Source organism: Marmota marmota, unplaced genomic scaffold (genome assembly GCF_001458135.2).
Source record: "Marmota marmota marmota unplaced genomic scaffold, marMar, whole genome shotgun sequence".
In the NCBI taxonomy this organism is placed as follows: Eukaryota; Metazoa; Chordata; class Mammalia; order Rodentia; family Sciuridae; genus Marmota; species Marmota marmota.
Genome location: NW_026000019.1, coordinates 8,609,556 through 8,624,293, shown reverse-complemented (window position 1 = coordinate 8,624,293; position 14,738 = coordinate 8,609,556). Strand labels below are relative to the sequence as shown.

The window sequence follows — 14,738 nt, the reverse complement described above, 5'->3', positions numbered from 1 at the left end:
AAATGATGTATTATACCATTTATCTTATTGATAGTTATTAGAACAACCTCTGTTCTTCAATTTACATTGTATCTGCCCACAGGGGGTCGAACTCTACAGATTATTCGGGCCAAGGTATCTGATGGTGGAGAATACACTTGTATAGCTATCAATCAAGCTGGTGAAAGCAAGAAAAAGGTTTCCTTGACTGTTTATGGTTTGTTTTCACTCTCCTAATATTATTTCATTTAAAAACTATTATTCACTACTTCTATCTGAGCAATTTGATGAAAAAAATAATAATTCTTCTGTTCTTATTTACTTCCCTCAGTTCCCCCAAGCATTAAGGATCATGGCAGTGAGTCTGTCTCCATAGTTAATGTAAGAGAAGGAACTTCAGTGTCCTTGGAGTGTGAATCAAATGCTGTCCCACCTCCAGTCATCACCTGGTATAAGAGCGGGCGGATGATAACAGAGTCCACTCACATCCAAACTTTAACTGATGGACAAATGCTGCACATCAAGAAGGCTGAGGTGCATCTTTTATTCTTGATTAAGGGTTAAGACTCCCTGATGGGGTTGCAGAAGAGATCATTGGAAGTCACATGTTCCCTTTACTATAGCCAAAAAAAGTATTTATTAAAAAATACATAGTCAATGTCATTGACCCTATTTTCATTTTTTAAAAAAGTATCAGGATTGCAGAGGCTGATTAGAAGTGGGGCATTTGAGCATAAAGATGACTGATGATTTAATCTACACTCAAACAGTGTGATTGGTCATCTATAACTTAATGGAGCACATACAATAGTATCTTTTTCTTTTAGGTATCTGACACAGGCCAGTATGTATGTAGAGCTATAAATGTAGCAGGACGGGATGATAAAAATTTCCACCTCAATGTATATGGTGAGCATTTGCCTCTAATACAACTCTTTTTCCCCCCAGATATGCAAATGAAAGAAAATGTCCTAAATTAGCTTGATGAGGACACATGATTTTCTTCTGTCTTTTTATAGTTCCACCCAGTATAGAAGGGCCTGAAAAAGAAGTGATCGTGGAGACAATCAGCAATCCGGTGACCTTGACATGTGATGCCACTGGGATTCCACCTCCCACCATAGTATGGTTAAAGAACCACAAGCCCATAGGTAACACCTTTGTGCATTTTTGTGGTTGTTTTCTTTTGACTTTAATTGCTAGATAAAAAGGCTAGCACACTTTCAACATTATGCCAGAACTGTGCATCATATAAGTCTAATGTATTGACATATAAATTTATAAAATAGACTCATTGTAAAATGATCATTCATTCTGTAAAGAGATTTTTTTCTTTCTTTTCCTTTTTTAAAAAAATCACATTTAAAATAAAAGTACAAAAGCAAAACAAAATTTTAAGAAATACATTTAGTACATAAATCAAGGTATTTGGTGGTGAATTGTAGAGATGTCAAATAAAGAAGTTTCTTTATTTTTGTTTTTCTTGGTTTCTCCCTGTAGAAAATTCTGACTCCCTGGAAGTTCACATTTTGTCTGGAGGTAGCAAACTCCAAATTGCTCGATCTCAGCGTTCAGACAGTGGAAACTACACGTGCATTGCCTCCAATGTGGAGGGGAAGGCACAGAAGAATTATATTCTTTTGATTCAAGGTATGTCATATACACCTGATTTATGTTCAGTTTATTTGTCATATCCCATTTATACAACAAAATAATCTGCACTTAAAGGGATTATTAGCAATTGACTCAAAGTGTCTTTAAATCACCAAAAATACTGTCAATTGTCAGTTCCACATTTATCAGTAAATTCTCTTTTCATGAAAATAGAAATAAATGATAGAAAACAGAACAGTAGAACTTAGGAAATTTATTTTTTCCATTTTTAATAAAATTATTACCTTCCTATTATATATATATTATGTTGAATTGTACTTACTTATTTAAAACTGGCATAACTTATTTGGATGCCAAGTCTGTAAACTGTTCTTGTGTAAATAAGATACAGTTCATAAACATAACAATTTTAGTTTATGCATTAACAATATATAGATACCAATCATAAATTATGTGATATGACTAAACATTTTACCAGAATTTTTTCTATAATTTAGAATGTCTTAAGACTAGAGATAATGTTTGTATATAGGGCCTAGGTCTAGTGCTTGGCATATATTACACACTAATTAATAGAAAGTCTCTTATTAACATTCTTATTGACATGACTTCTTTAATATTCTGGATTTAGATATGTAGACTTGACATAGTTTTTATCATCTTCTGCATGACTAGGATATTATTTAGAAAGACTATGAATTGATAGACTAGTAAATGTTTAACAATTGGTGCTCCAAGCATAAAGATCCTGATTTGTAGATAATTATTTATTTGCCAGTTTCTTGGAGGACATACGCCCACCAAGCCCTCTTCCAGCTTCCCACATAACATCACTGAATGCAGATTAGAGAGGATGTGAAAAATTGGCACCTGGGAGTGCCTGTGAGCTGCTGCCCACACATCCTTTTAACTATAATTGTATAGGATAGGGATGTTACTTTCTCTTTATTTCACATTATCTTGACCAAATTATTAAAGTGCAAACATGATTGGATAGAACAGAAGCTATTGGATTCTGAAAACTATAATAAGTCTATCCATTGCTAGATAAATATTATTTAGACTAGATAATGGAGAAAGAAATAACTAAGTTATATACTTCCCACAGACCTTTGTACCAATGTTTGATAAAACAGATTCTCCTGAGTTATATTAATTCTATTATTTGAGAAACTATCCATTGAGGATTTAATCTATGAATGATTATGTTTACCTAGAAGGGCACCATGAGACAGATCTGTTACCAGCCTCCATAATTAAATAATTGTATTGATTTACAGATACACCAGGAATATTGAAGTGTTTTGATTCCTTTATCTTTCTCATTTAAAAGTAATTAATGAAGATAACAATAGTTGATCTTAGTCTAGGAAGAATATATGAATTAAAACTGGCATATTCAGAGCTGGAGTTATTGCTCAGTGATTGAGCGCATGCCTAGCATGTGGGAGACACTGTGTTCAATTCTCAGCACTGCATAAAGTAAAGGTCCATTGACAACTGAAAACTAAAATATTTTTAAAATGGTATGTTCTATGATTCTGCCACCTTCATTAGAATTTGTATTCTTGTGTCTTATTAACAAAAATCCTAAATATTTCTCAGTTCCTCCAAGTATTGCTGGTGCTGAAATTCCAAGTGAAGTCAGTGTCCTTCTTGGGGAAAATGTCGAGCTGGTCTGCAATGCAAATGGTGTTCCCACCCCACTTATCCAGTGGCTTAGAGATGGAAAGACCATAATTAACAGTGAAACAGAAAGAACCCGGTATGTTTAAGATGAATCTCTGCATTATAAATCATAAGGTCTTCTACAATGCCTAATGCTTCAAATTTCTTATAATAATACCAAATTCCACTCATTGAAAACTGGCTATTACGATATGTATAAAAAGAAAAGATAAATATTTGGAGTATTGAACACAAATTCTCTTTGGAGAGCACTCAAAAATGTGTGTGTGTGTGTGTGTGTGTGTGTGTGTGTGTGTGTGTGAGAGAGAGAGAGAGAGAGAGAGAGAGAGAGGGAGGGAGGGAGAGAGAGAGGGAGGCAGGCCATTATCCATTGACTGTGTTATAAAATCTCCTCAGGTACTCATTCCTCAAAATGTTAGTTAACTATTGTACTATTCTTGACTTTATTTCTCTAATCTCAGAATGCCCATACCAAGGTCCACATTCTAAGATAATGCCTATTTTGTTTCATAAAAGATTCTTCAATAATCGTACATATTTGGGGTCCTCAACCATCAAACTTCATTCATACCATTGCTTGGTTCATTTTAAGAAAAGATATAACATCATCATAATCCAGTTCATTCCTTACAGTGGTTTATCAAATCTTATTTTTTGGTTGACAGTTGTCAGTTTTCTTGCCACAAAGAGATGGAATGATAGTGTGGTAAGGGCGTCCTGCTACTTTCAATAGCTAGTTCCTTCAAAAGAATAATGCAGAATTTCACACACTGCAAGATGACTTAATCACAAAGTCCTATTACACACACATACCGAATAATTATATGCCTGAGTAGGCATTAATTAAATGGATTATAAAACTTATTGTTTTGAGCCAGTATTCTAAATTTAAAGATTTGGAGTATATTTTCTAGTCAATGAATTAAGTATATTTAATTTAATGGCAGATAAGAGTAATTTCCTTTGTATTCATTTGATGTCAAAATTTAGATACTTGTCCCTTTTACATTTGGAGAAATTGCTAAATAATTAAATTTTAGAGAAATATTTTATATTTTATTGCTCTTATGTGAACATTTCTAAATAATTGATAAGTTTTTGGCTACATTCTAGGCCAACTACTAGATTCTTGGTGGGACCTAAAGATCTTATATAATATCATACCTAGGAATTTAGGGTCTATCTCTTATATTAACATCCTAAGTTTACTTACATTTACATCTATTTTGTTGACAATTTGTTCACTAACCCACAATATGTATGAACTTTTTAAGTGGAAGAATTTGACAAAGTAATTTTCTCAAAGTCAACTTAATTCTTTGTTATGATAATGGAAGCTTGCTCTTTCTGTTTACTAATATGCCTAAACTCATGGGATTTTAACATTCTCATTTTAACAAAAGAAAATAAAATTATGTCCAGATAATGACATTATAATTCTCAATATTAATATCAAAATATGACATTTAATAACATAATAAAATGGATTATTTCCTTTCAACACTAGGAGATTCTAATGAAATTACTATTGTTGAAATAACTGTAGATAACAATTTAACCTCTTCTGAAGACAAAAGAAGCTTTGTTTTTATAATTAATGATGTATAGAGAGAATCAATAATGCAATAATGTTAATTTAGATATCTTTGATTATCTATTACTTACTATGATGTACTTCAAAAGAAAAATTTTAATAACATGTAGAAAAGTTTTTGCTAAATATATTCAGACATAATCTTGAGTTGCCCTACTTTAAATAAATTATCCTAGTCTCCTCACCCTCATTAAGGTCTTAAGTTTTTTGTAGTTAGATTTTTTGATGTGTGGTTTCTTCAGTTTCTCATCTACTGTCTTCAATTTTCACACCAGAATTTTTTTGTGATTTTCATTTCATTCAAACTTTACACTGATAACTAAATATATAATTTTCTAACTCAGAAGAAGATGTCTCTGCCTGTAATTTGGATATAGAAGTTCATAGCCCAATTTTGTTCCTTTTTTTTTCCCTCATAAGGAGATTGGTGAATATGAGACCTATTACTGTATGATTTTCGTTGGTGGCCTGAATCTCCATTAGTTTCTCTAGCTTTGACTTTAATAGGCTTCCATGTACTTAGTGAAATTAATTTGAACTATTATATCCAAAATGAAGATATTTTATGATTTTTTCAAAGAACCTGTAATCTGGAAAGATTGCTCCAGATCATAAACCCAGATTAATTATCTCAGTGCCTCTATTTGACCTTTTCTATAGGGTGACTACAAATGGTAGCACATTAAACATTTACGGAGCTCTCACATCCGACATGGGGAAATACACTTGTGTGGCTACTAATGCTGCTGGAGAAGAAGACCAAATATTTCACTTGAATGTCTATGGTAAATGTGAACTATCACCCCTTCTTGATTATGCTACCTTAATAGACTATTAGTAGGCCGCAGGTGTCTGGAGCATTTAATTTTAATTCTAATGACACTACTATTTCCTTTTGGGATACAAAGCAAAACTGTGGGCAACTGTAGTGGAAGCGATTTGAACTAATGCTGCTCCCTCTTCTTAATTACTTTCTGCATCACATAGTTCCACCTAAAATTAGAGGTAATAAAGAAGAAGCAGAGAAACTGATGGCTTTGGTGGATACTTCAATAAATATTGAATGCAGAGCCACAGGGACACCCCCACCTCAAATAAACTGGCTGAAGAATGGACTTCCTCTGCCTCTCTCCTCCCATATTCGGTTGTTGTCCGCAGGGCACGTTATCAGGTAAACCTGTTTATTGCCTGAGACTGCCTAAGCATATGAAATGACTGTGATTGTTTCCTCCTCTAAACAGTGTTTAAGAAACACTTTTTCCTAAGCTTTTAGTGTTGCTTATTTTTTCCCCTTCCAGTCTATTTTTAGTAGGGGAGAGACACAAAATATACTATTGATATGGCTTGGATAAAATGAGTCTTTCATAGATGACTTATTATCATATATACATTGGCAAAACTACTGCTTTAACTAAAATGATATGTGGCCAGAGTTAGGAAGATGCCTACTCTAATCATATGATTTTCTTGTAAGTGTTATTCCCTGTTAATGTGTGCTTGAAAAATATTCGCTCCTCAAAATGTGTTCTATTTTCAGTGACTTATTGTTACTGCATATTACCTGTGTAGAGTCAGTTGTATTTGAGAGATCTGTATTTTGCGATGGATGGGATATAGGCTTCATAAGTAACATTTCTCAACATAAATCTCCTTCTGAAATTTATTTGTAAGTAATACTTATTTTTCTGGTAGGTGTCCAATGAGATCACATTATGAAATGTTGGGTTGAATTGTTTTTCAGGATTGTGAGAGCTCAGGTGTCTGACGTCGCCATGTACACTTGTGTGGCCTCCAACAGAGCTGGGGTGGACAATAAGCACTACAGCCTCCAAGTGTTCGGTGTGTCACAGAAATGACTCTACTGCTTTACTCCATGTCCAGTTTTCATCAACAAGCTATCTTTAAAAATTGACTCTTGCCAGATTTAGAGATCTGGGTTTCCTCTATCAAAAATAATTGGTGAAGCCGGTTGCAGTGGCAGACGCCTATAATTCCAGCGGCTCCAAAGGCTGAGGCAGGAGGATCACGAGTTCAAAGCCAGCCTCAGCAATGGCAAGGCACAAAGCAACTCAGTGAGACCCTGTCTCTAAATAAAATACAAAATAGGGCTGGGGATGTGGTTCGGTGGTTGAGTACCCTTGAGTTCAATCCCCAGGACAAACAAAGAAAAAAAAGTGGTGAGGGCTGGGGTTGCGACTCAGTGGTAGAGCGCTTGCCTTGCATGCGTGAGGCACTGGGTTTGATCCTCGGCACCACATAAAAATAAATTAAAAAATAAATGTATGAGTCCATCCACAACTAAAAATTAAATTAAATAATTGGTGGAAAAGCACACTGCTGACTAGGGAAGATCATTTTCTCTCAAGGGCTCTGTATTCATACTGACAGTTAAAGTACTCTTCTGTCCTGGCATTTGGCATTAAACAGAATCTAAAATTTTAAAAATAGCATTTCAATCGAGACACAAAACCTGTCTCTCATACAAAGTCAAATATACTTTCTAATAATATTAGCAGTTTAGATTGTTTAAAATGAATAGATTCATGTGCATGTATGTATCTCTATTTGCATCCATAAGGAGCTCAAAACCTTCCATTTCTGAAACACTGCTGGTCTAAATATTTTTAATTCCCAGGAACATCTCGGAACAGTTAAGCAACTAATTACTATAGCTTATGTTGTTTTATATAAAACTTAATCTGAATTTGATGTCATTGTTTTGCATAAAGAGTAGAAATGTACTATTGGAAGTATTTCAAACATTATAACAAATTAAAGAAATGAAACCTCAGGAGGCTGAAACAGGAGGATCACAAGTTCAAAGCCAGCCTTAGCAACTTAGCAAGGCCCTAAGCTACATAGTGAGACCCTGTTTCAAAAAAAAAAAAAAAGCTGGATATGTGGCGTAGTGGTTAAGCACCCCTAGGTTCAGTGCCCACTATCAAAGGAAAAAAAAAAAAAAAGAAATCAAGTGAAAAGTTATGAAATCACCAAAACTTAAAACACCCTGATTGTATGGACTGGGGATATAGCTCAGTTGGTAGAGTGCTTGCCTCACATGTACAAGGCCATAGGTTCAATCCCCAGCACCAAAAAAAAAAAAACACTGTGTATTCTATAAGAAATCAATTTTGAGGTTTCACTGCTAATATTTGGAACATTAATAATTAGCTTACCTAATGGATGTTTTCGTAGTAATGTCAAACCTATTATATGCTATTTTAAAGTATTTATTTTTATGGACCACAGATACAGTATAGAATAGTTTGTGTTCTTATTTTAGTTTATCTCAAATTATAATAAATACATAAATTTCACCTATTTTATTTTCTATATAGTACCACCAAATATGGACAACGCCATGGGGACAGAGGAAATCACCGTTGTCAAAGGCAGTTCTACCTCTATGACATGCTTTACAGACGGGACCCCAAGCCCCAGTGTGTCCTGGCTTAAAGATGGCCGGCCTCTGGGGCTTGATGCCCATCTAAGCATCAGCACTCAAGGAATGGTCCTCCAGCTTATCAAGGCAGACACTGGAGATTCAGGAACCTACACCTGCATTGCCTCCAATGATGCTGGAGAAGTCAGAAAGCACTTCAACCTGAAGGTCCTAGGTATGCAAACATTCTGATAAATATAGGATGGTTATAAGGTCAGTGGCCATTTAGTCTCAGGAGGTAGAATCTTAGAATCATTTGTTCTGGGACAAAATTTGTAAAAATTTAATTCTATGTTTATTTCTACTTTGTAATTTACCTAGAGTTACTCTCATCTAAAGCATGTTAAATTTCAGTTGTTGTATCTATTTGTCATCTGTATGAAAAGATGAAAACTCCTACTCATAAAAGTTTAGTGAATGAAAAAAATAATAATCTTATAGCCAGTTAAAAGAGATAACTTTTTAACTTTTTCCAAGAACTAAAAGCATATTTAATAATACAATTTTGATGAGAAAGGATACTATTTATATCATTACATGTTATTCAAACAGTCTTAAATGATCCAATATGTAGATTATTGATGGAACAATCATTTCAAATATGCTCTTATGTGCATTTAAGGTAAACATTTAGAGTATGTATTCCAACATTTCACATGAAAACAAACAGCAGGAAAAGCCACGACTTTTCCTTTAAGTAAGATTGGACCTTAGAAGAGAAAGAAAGATAAATGAAAATGAGTTATTTCAATAATCAGGACTTTTGGAGTTTTGTTTTTTCACTGTGACGTAGGGGAAATGCCAGGCTCCTTTCGTAGCACAAAAATTTTCCCAATAGAGACCAGCAAAATGAATTTTGGTAAAAGTCTGGGTTAGGAGGGGCTAGCCTATGTTTTCAGTGTGCTCTGTAGTCTTTCTCAGAGCACCTATTAAAATTGAGTGATTTATGTGACTTTAAAGTGTGCTTTATCCCTAGTTAAGCTGTATGAAGCACCATCCATCTTACTACTGTGTCCCCAGTGCTTTGCATGACATTCTGACACATCAGAGGCTCCTCATACATATTTGTTGGATTGAATTGAACTAAACTAGATACTTTTGAGTTGAATTAATGGGAGTTTTAGCTATAGAGGAAGAAAGAGCAATATCTGAATAAACAAAGTGAGAGAAACTGGTTATAGCTAGGACTTTCAGAGAATGAAGGGTCTTAGTGGAGGAAGTTCTCCAGAATATTTAGCAACAAAAGATAGAAGAAAATGTACGTCTGGGAGGTGGGGGGTAAGGGTGAGTAACAACTCCCTGTACTGTACATCAGTTCACAGAATGAGTTATAGTAGATGACATACATGATCTTGTACTTCATTCCTCACATATTAAGTATGAATTATTGGATACACATTATGTGCCAGGCATGTTTCTTGTCATTGTTGAACAAATAATTTTGAATCCCTACTATGTGACATACTGTGTGGCAGGTATTTGAATGCATTATAGAATAAGAAATGTGAGATCTCAGCCCTCAAATTGCTGTACCTGGGAGGAACACAGACCTTGAGCAAGGAGTTACTTTTGAGTGTGATGAGGATCATATAGTTAAAATAACATTCTGCAGGATGGTGAGTTCCAGATTAGATCTCAAGGGTGAATCTGAGCCCTGAAAGGTGGGATTTTAGAGGTGAGTGGAGAGTTAGAGATCATTGCCTACATTTCTCACCTAGAGATGACAGATGGGAGTTGTCAGTCTGGGCTCATGTAAATTGAACATGAAAGAAAGAGACAATTCTGGAAATAAATATTAGTGGAGGCCAAACTCTGAAGGGCCTTGAGAACATTTTATGGAGTTCAGACCTCATTAAAAAGCAAGAAGAATCTTAAGCAGAGATAGGTTCCAGCCAGATTTCATTTCCAAAAGCTCCCTCTGGTGACAATGAACAACAAATTGAAGAAACTGTTGTCTTCATCCAGGGCTATAAATGCCAGGCCTGGACAGTGAAGAAACAGAGAGTTTTCCTCTAGGAGTTCAGGAATCCATAAGCAGAATCAGAGATTAGCTAGTCTCTGGATGAAGCAAATGAGAAGAAAAATGACCATGATATTGTTGGAGTAGCAAACAACAAACAGCCTTCCAGTTGAAGAGTTTATAAGGATAATACTTTCTTAAAACAGATTTGAAAATTGGCTCAGCAGAAATATGAGAAGTTTCATCATTTCCAGCATCTATTGAAAATGAATTCCGTTCAACCCCAAAATGCTGTTCACGTGAAGCAGTGCTCCTGCTCAAAGTACAAACGTTCTTACTTGTTCTCAACTTAATTCTGTGCACGTGGTGGGAGTTGTCATGGTATATTAACAGTTCTGAAATGTGGTTAGAACACTGAAGACAATAGGGGGCACTATACAAAACCAAGCCAGGGAGGTGTGACAGGGTCTAGACCAACACATTAAGAAGTTTGGTCTTTATCCTATAGCAAGGAGAATCATTGAAATTCTACCAAATGGAAAACATGAGTAGATCTATAGCTTGAAAAGAGCACTCTGTCTGCAAAGTAGAAATCTCTTTGGAGCACAGCAAGAATGGATTCTGAGAGACCAGTGTATTATTAGGAATTGTGTTTGGTTGAGAGAGTCTAAATATAGTAGCTTGATGTCCTGCAGGGGTTCAGACCCTGGCTTACAGATTCAAGATCCTAGCACACAGATTCAAGATCCTGGCAAGTGAAAGAAGATGCAGTCACAGTTGAGAGAATAGACGTGTTTTATCTGGAGGTGGCAGTCTTTCCATAAACCTTTTTTATATGCAGGCCAAACAAAAAAGGTACAGTGCCAACAGGTTATTTAAGTAAGCTGATGTTCACAAGCAGATTTTTATGGCCTTGAGTACATATGCCGAATCAGGACGTTTATGACCTTGACTAAATACTAAAAACATCACTGGCCAGAAGTCCCAGTGAGGAAGCCTAACTATAGGCACAAGTGTTGGGCCTCCCCAACACTTGAACAAAGGACTTTTGTTTTTCTCAATGAGTGAGATGTCGGAAGTAGGCCGTTGTATTGATGCAGCAATGGAAATATTTGCAGTTCTCTTGGCCTTCACATCATGATCAGTCAACAAGCATGCAATGCCTGCTCAACCCTCACATAACTCAGTAGCACTCTAGATGCAACAATAGCAGCAGGAAAAATAGGAAGGACCTATCTCTAAAGAGTTGCCCCTTTCCTGTCTTAGAAGACCCACAGAAACACTGACTTACATCTCATTAGTCAGAATCTTTATATACCATTCCACCTTCTATTGGTTAAAGAGGCTAGGGCATGTGATTTTTTTAGTACATTGCCAGCCCCAATAAATTTGAGGTCTGTTAATAAGAAAGAAAAAGGTAAATGATATTGTTCAGGCACCTACAAACAGGAAGAAAGAGACATCAGTTCAAGTAGACGGTATGATAGCTCAGATTGAAGTGAGGAAAATGTAAGAAAAAGACATGTTCTGGAGATAATTGCAGATAGAAGTATCAGGACTTAGTTATGGATTTGGGCATGGGGAGAGATGCGGAAGAAGGTGTCAAGGGTGACTCTTCTGGATTATGTGACTAAATGATTGATTGGTAGATGCATCACAGAGATGCAGGGAATGCTGGGAAACAATGTTTTGAGGAGTAAGACCACAGCATCAATCTGAATACATGTCAAATTTGAAGTGCTATTTAAATGAAGATGTTTATCTGATTATTTCATTTATGAATCTGGATCTGAAATTAGAGCTCTAAGCTGGAAATTCTGGAGTCTTTCACAAGTAGACAATATATTAGTCAGGTTGTCATCCCTGTGACCCAAATATTTGATAAGAACAGCTTAGAGGAGGAAAAGTTTATTTTGGCTCACAGTTTCAGAGGTTCAGTCCACAGCTGGACTCATCATCCATTGCTCTGGGCCCACGGTGAAGCAGAACACCACAGTAAGGGCATGGTGGAGAAGCACTGCTCCACTCCCTGCAGCTGAGAGAGGGAGCAGAGAAGAAACCATGGGTTAAATGAACCATTCCATGTCACACAACCAGTGACCCACCTTCTCCAGCCACTGTCCACCTGCCTACAGTTACCACCCACTTAGTCCATTCAAACTAGAACATACTGATTAGGTTATAGCTGTCATAATCTAATCATTTCAACTTTGAATATTCCTGCATTGACACAGGATCCTTGGGGGACACCTCATATGCAAACAACAACAGACAACTTCTACTCTGCCCCAAGTACAAGACATATAGTCCAAACATAAACTAAAATAGTCACAATCACTTGACACATAAAAAACCTGCAGACTGGTTTGAACCAGTTGGGACCATGTTGCTGTTACTGTTGCTGCTGTTTTAAATTAGAAACTTTTGAGGAGAAGGCCATGCCTAATTAATCTTTGTGTCCACAGTGCCTGATATGCAGTCAATAATCAATAAGTAAAAAAGAACAAAAAATTGGCCGTTGTAAAATGGAGAATCAGATGAGGGCCTTTGAGTGGTATAAACAACATGCTAGGGATTTACATTTAGTAGAGAGAACCAAGAAAGAACTTGTGGTTTCTGCAAATGAATTTTATGACATTCATATAACTTTGTTGGTATATCCACATGCTAAGTTAGGTGGGACTATGAGGAGAAAGGAAAGTCTGGGCTTGTTGAAGGAGAGAAGTGCCCTAACTTGAAGTCTAGGTCACAGATAAGTATATTAAAAGTAGATAATGTTATAAAAATAGATTAAAACCAGGTTGTGGTAGAAACTTGAGAAGCCATGATGAGGTGTTTTATTTGATTCCATGAGCAACATGGAGCAATTAAAATCTTGAAATCAGAAGATCTTAGATCAATCATAAGCTGAATTTAAGAAAATATATTCTGACAGCAGTAGATAACATGCATAGAAGAGGTCATGTAGGACAGTGATTAAGGAAAGCTGACTTCTTAATTACAATATGAAAAAGAACAGATTCAATGCATTATCTTTTTCCAGAAAAGAAAATGAAGACTAACAAATGTTAAGGAAGCACATTTTAAGGGCAATGCCAACAAACTTTACTGGAGATTGTAGTAGTGATATATATATTTAAAAAAAAGGCCTTTTAAGTTGCAGAATAAAATGCATACAGAAGCACAAAAGAAATGTATCGTTTATCTCACTGAATCCTAACTGTCCTGTTAGGTAAATAAGTTGCTATCCCCCTTTTGGACACTTGCTGTGGATGCTGGAATTCAAACTCACTCTGACTTCCGATCCTGTGCTGTGACTCACTCTTCTAAACTATGTGCTGGATTTATAACAAAAACAAACAAACAAAAGCCCCAGCTAACTTTTAGAGCTGTCCAACAGCTACTTGGGCTGCTCTGTGAAATAGTAAGCTAAAACCTTGAAATGTGCAAGTTTCATTGAACACTCGAATGATCATTGTGAGGGGAGCCTGTTTTTGTGTTGTTGTCCTTATTAGCTATACATGACAGTAGAAGGTATTTTGACATGTTATACATATATGGAGTACAACTTCCCATCCTTTGAGTTGTACATGATGTGGAATTACATGGGTTGTGTATTCACATGTGAATATAGGGAAAAAATGCCCAATTTGTTCTACTGTCTCTCCTATAGAGGAGCCTGTTTTAAAGGGACTAAACTTAGGAGTAATTGGCCTAAGGAACCTTAATGTGTTCCCCCAATGTTTGGATTCATTAACCTTCTCTTGAAGAAGGTAATTGTAGAAGTAACAAAAGAGAGTATTACTCCTGTCCAAACTCAACAAATGTGTTTTGTGCAGAAATCATCTTCTCCAAATGTAGCTATTTTTTCATCCTTTAAGTCATTATTTCCTCTCAAAATTCTACATCGGAAACACAATAGCAAAATTGCATAACATTCACCTTTTGCTTTTGCAGAATCAATCAGTGTTTAAAAGGTGCAAAAACACTTTAATAGGTTTAAATACTTCTCCAGAAAAGAGACACAAAATGGGTTTAATTTTTATCATTTTTGGTTTTTTATTCTTTTTAGTTATGCATAACATTAGTATTCATTTTGAAATTAATTATAAAATCATGGGATATAATTTGCTCTAATTCAATCCCAGTATTTCCCCCTTTTCCTTCCCTCCTACCTTACCTTCTATTCTACTGATCTTTTTGCTATTTAAATGGTTTTTAAAAAATGGTTTAGTTTTTATTGCTTTCAAATCTTTACAATGAAGTCAGACTGACCTAATTAACTGAGTTCTATATAACTACCTTGTAATGAACTACTGTTTCCTTCATGATGTCTCATGAGTATGATCCATTCCTTTTGAAATAGTGTCAGTGAGAAAGGTTACTGACATCTAGGAATGATCACTTCAATTTATGTGTCCTAATCAATTCATATTATATAAGCATAAATTTAAGTCAGA

General features: G+C 35.5%; 1 protein-coding gene across 6 annotated transcripts in view; it reads left to right on the top strand.

The window, feature by feature from the left end:
- Nucleotides 1-14,738, top strand: part of Hmcn1 (hemicentin 1) — a 381,331-nt gene that overhangs the window by 295,559 nt on the left and 71,034 nt on the right. For all 6 annotated transcript variants that reach the window (XM_048809830.1, XM_048809832.1, XM_048809831.1 and 3 more), the window contains 10 exons: nt 83-196; nt 311-513; nt 807-888; nt 999-1,130; nt 1,480-1,629; nt 3,199-3,358; nt 5,537-5,661; nt 5,864-6,047; nt 6,618-6,715; nt 8,215-8,493. In XM_048809830.1, the coding sequence (XP_048665787.1) occupies nt 83-196; nt 311-513; nt 807-888; nt 999-1,130; nt 1,480-1,629; nt 3,199-3,358; nt 5,537-5,661; nt 5,864-6,047; nt 6,618-6,715; nt 8,215-8,493 (1,527 nt within the window). The remainder of the gene's footprint in view (nt 1-82; nt 197-310; nt 514-806; nt 889-998; nt 1,131-1,479; nt 1,630-3,198; nt 3,359-5,536; nt 5,662-5,863; nt 6,048-6,617; nt 6,716-8,214; nt 8,494-14,738) is intronic.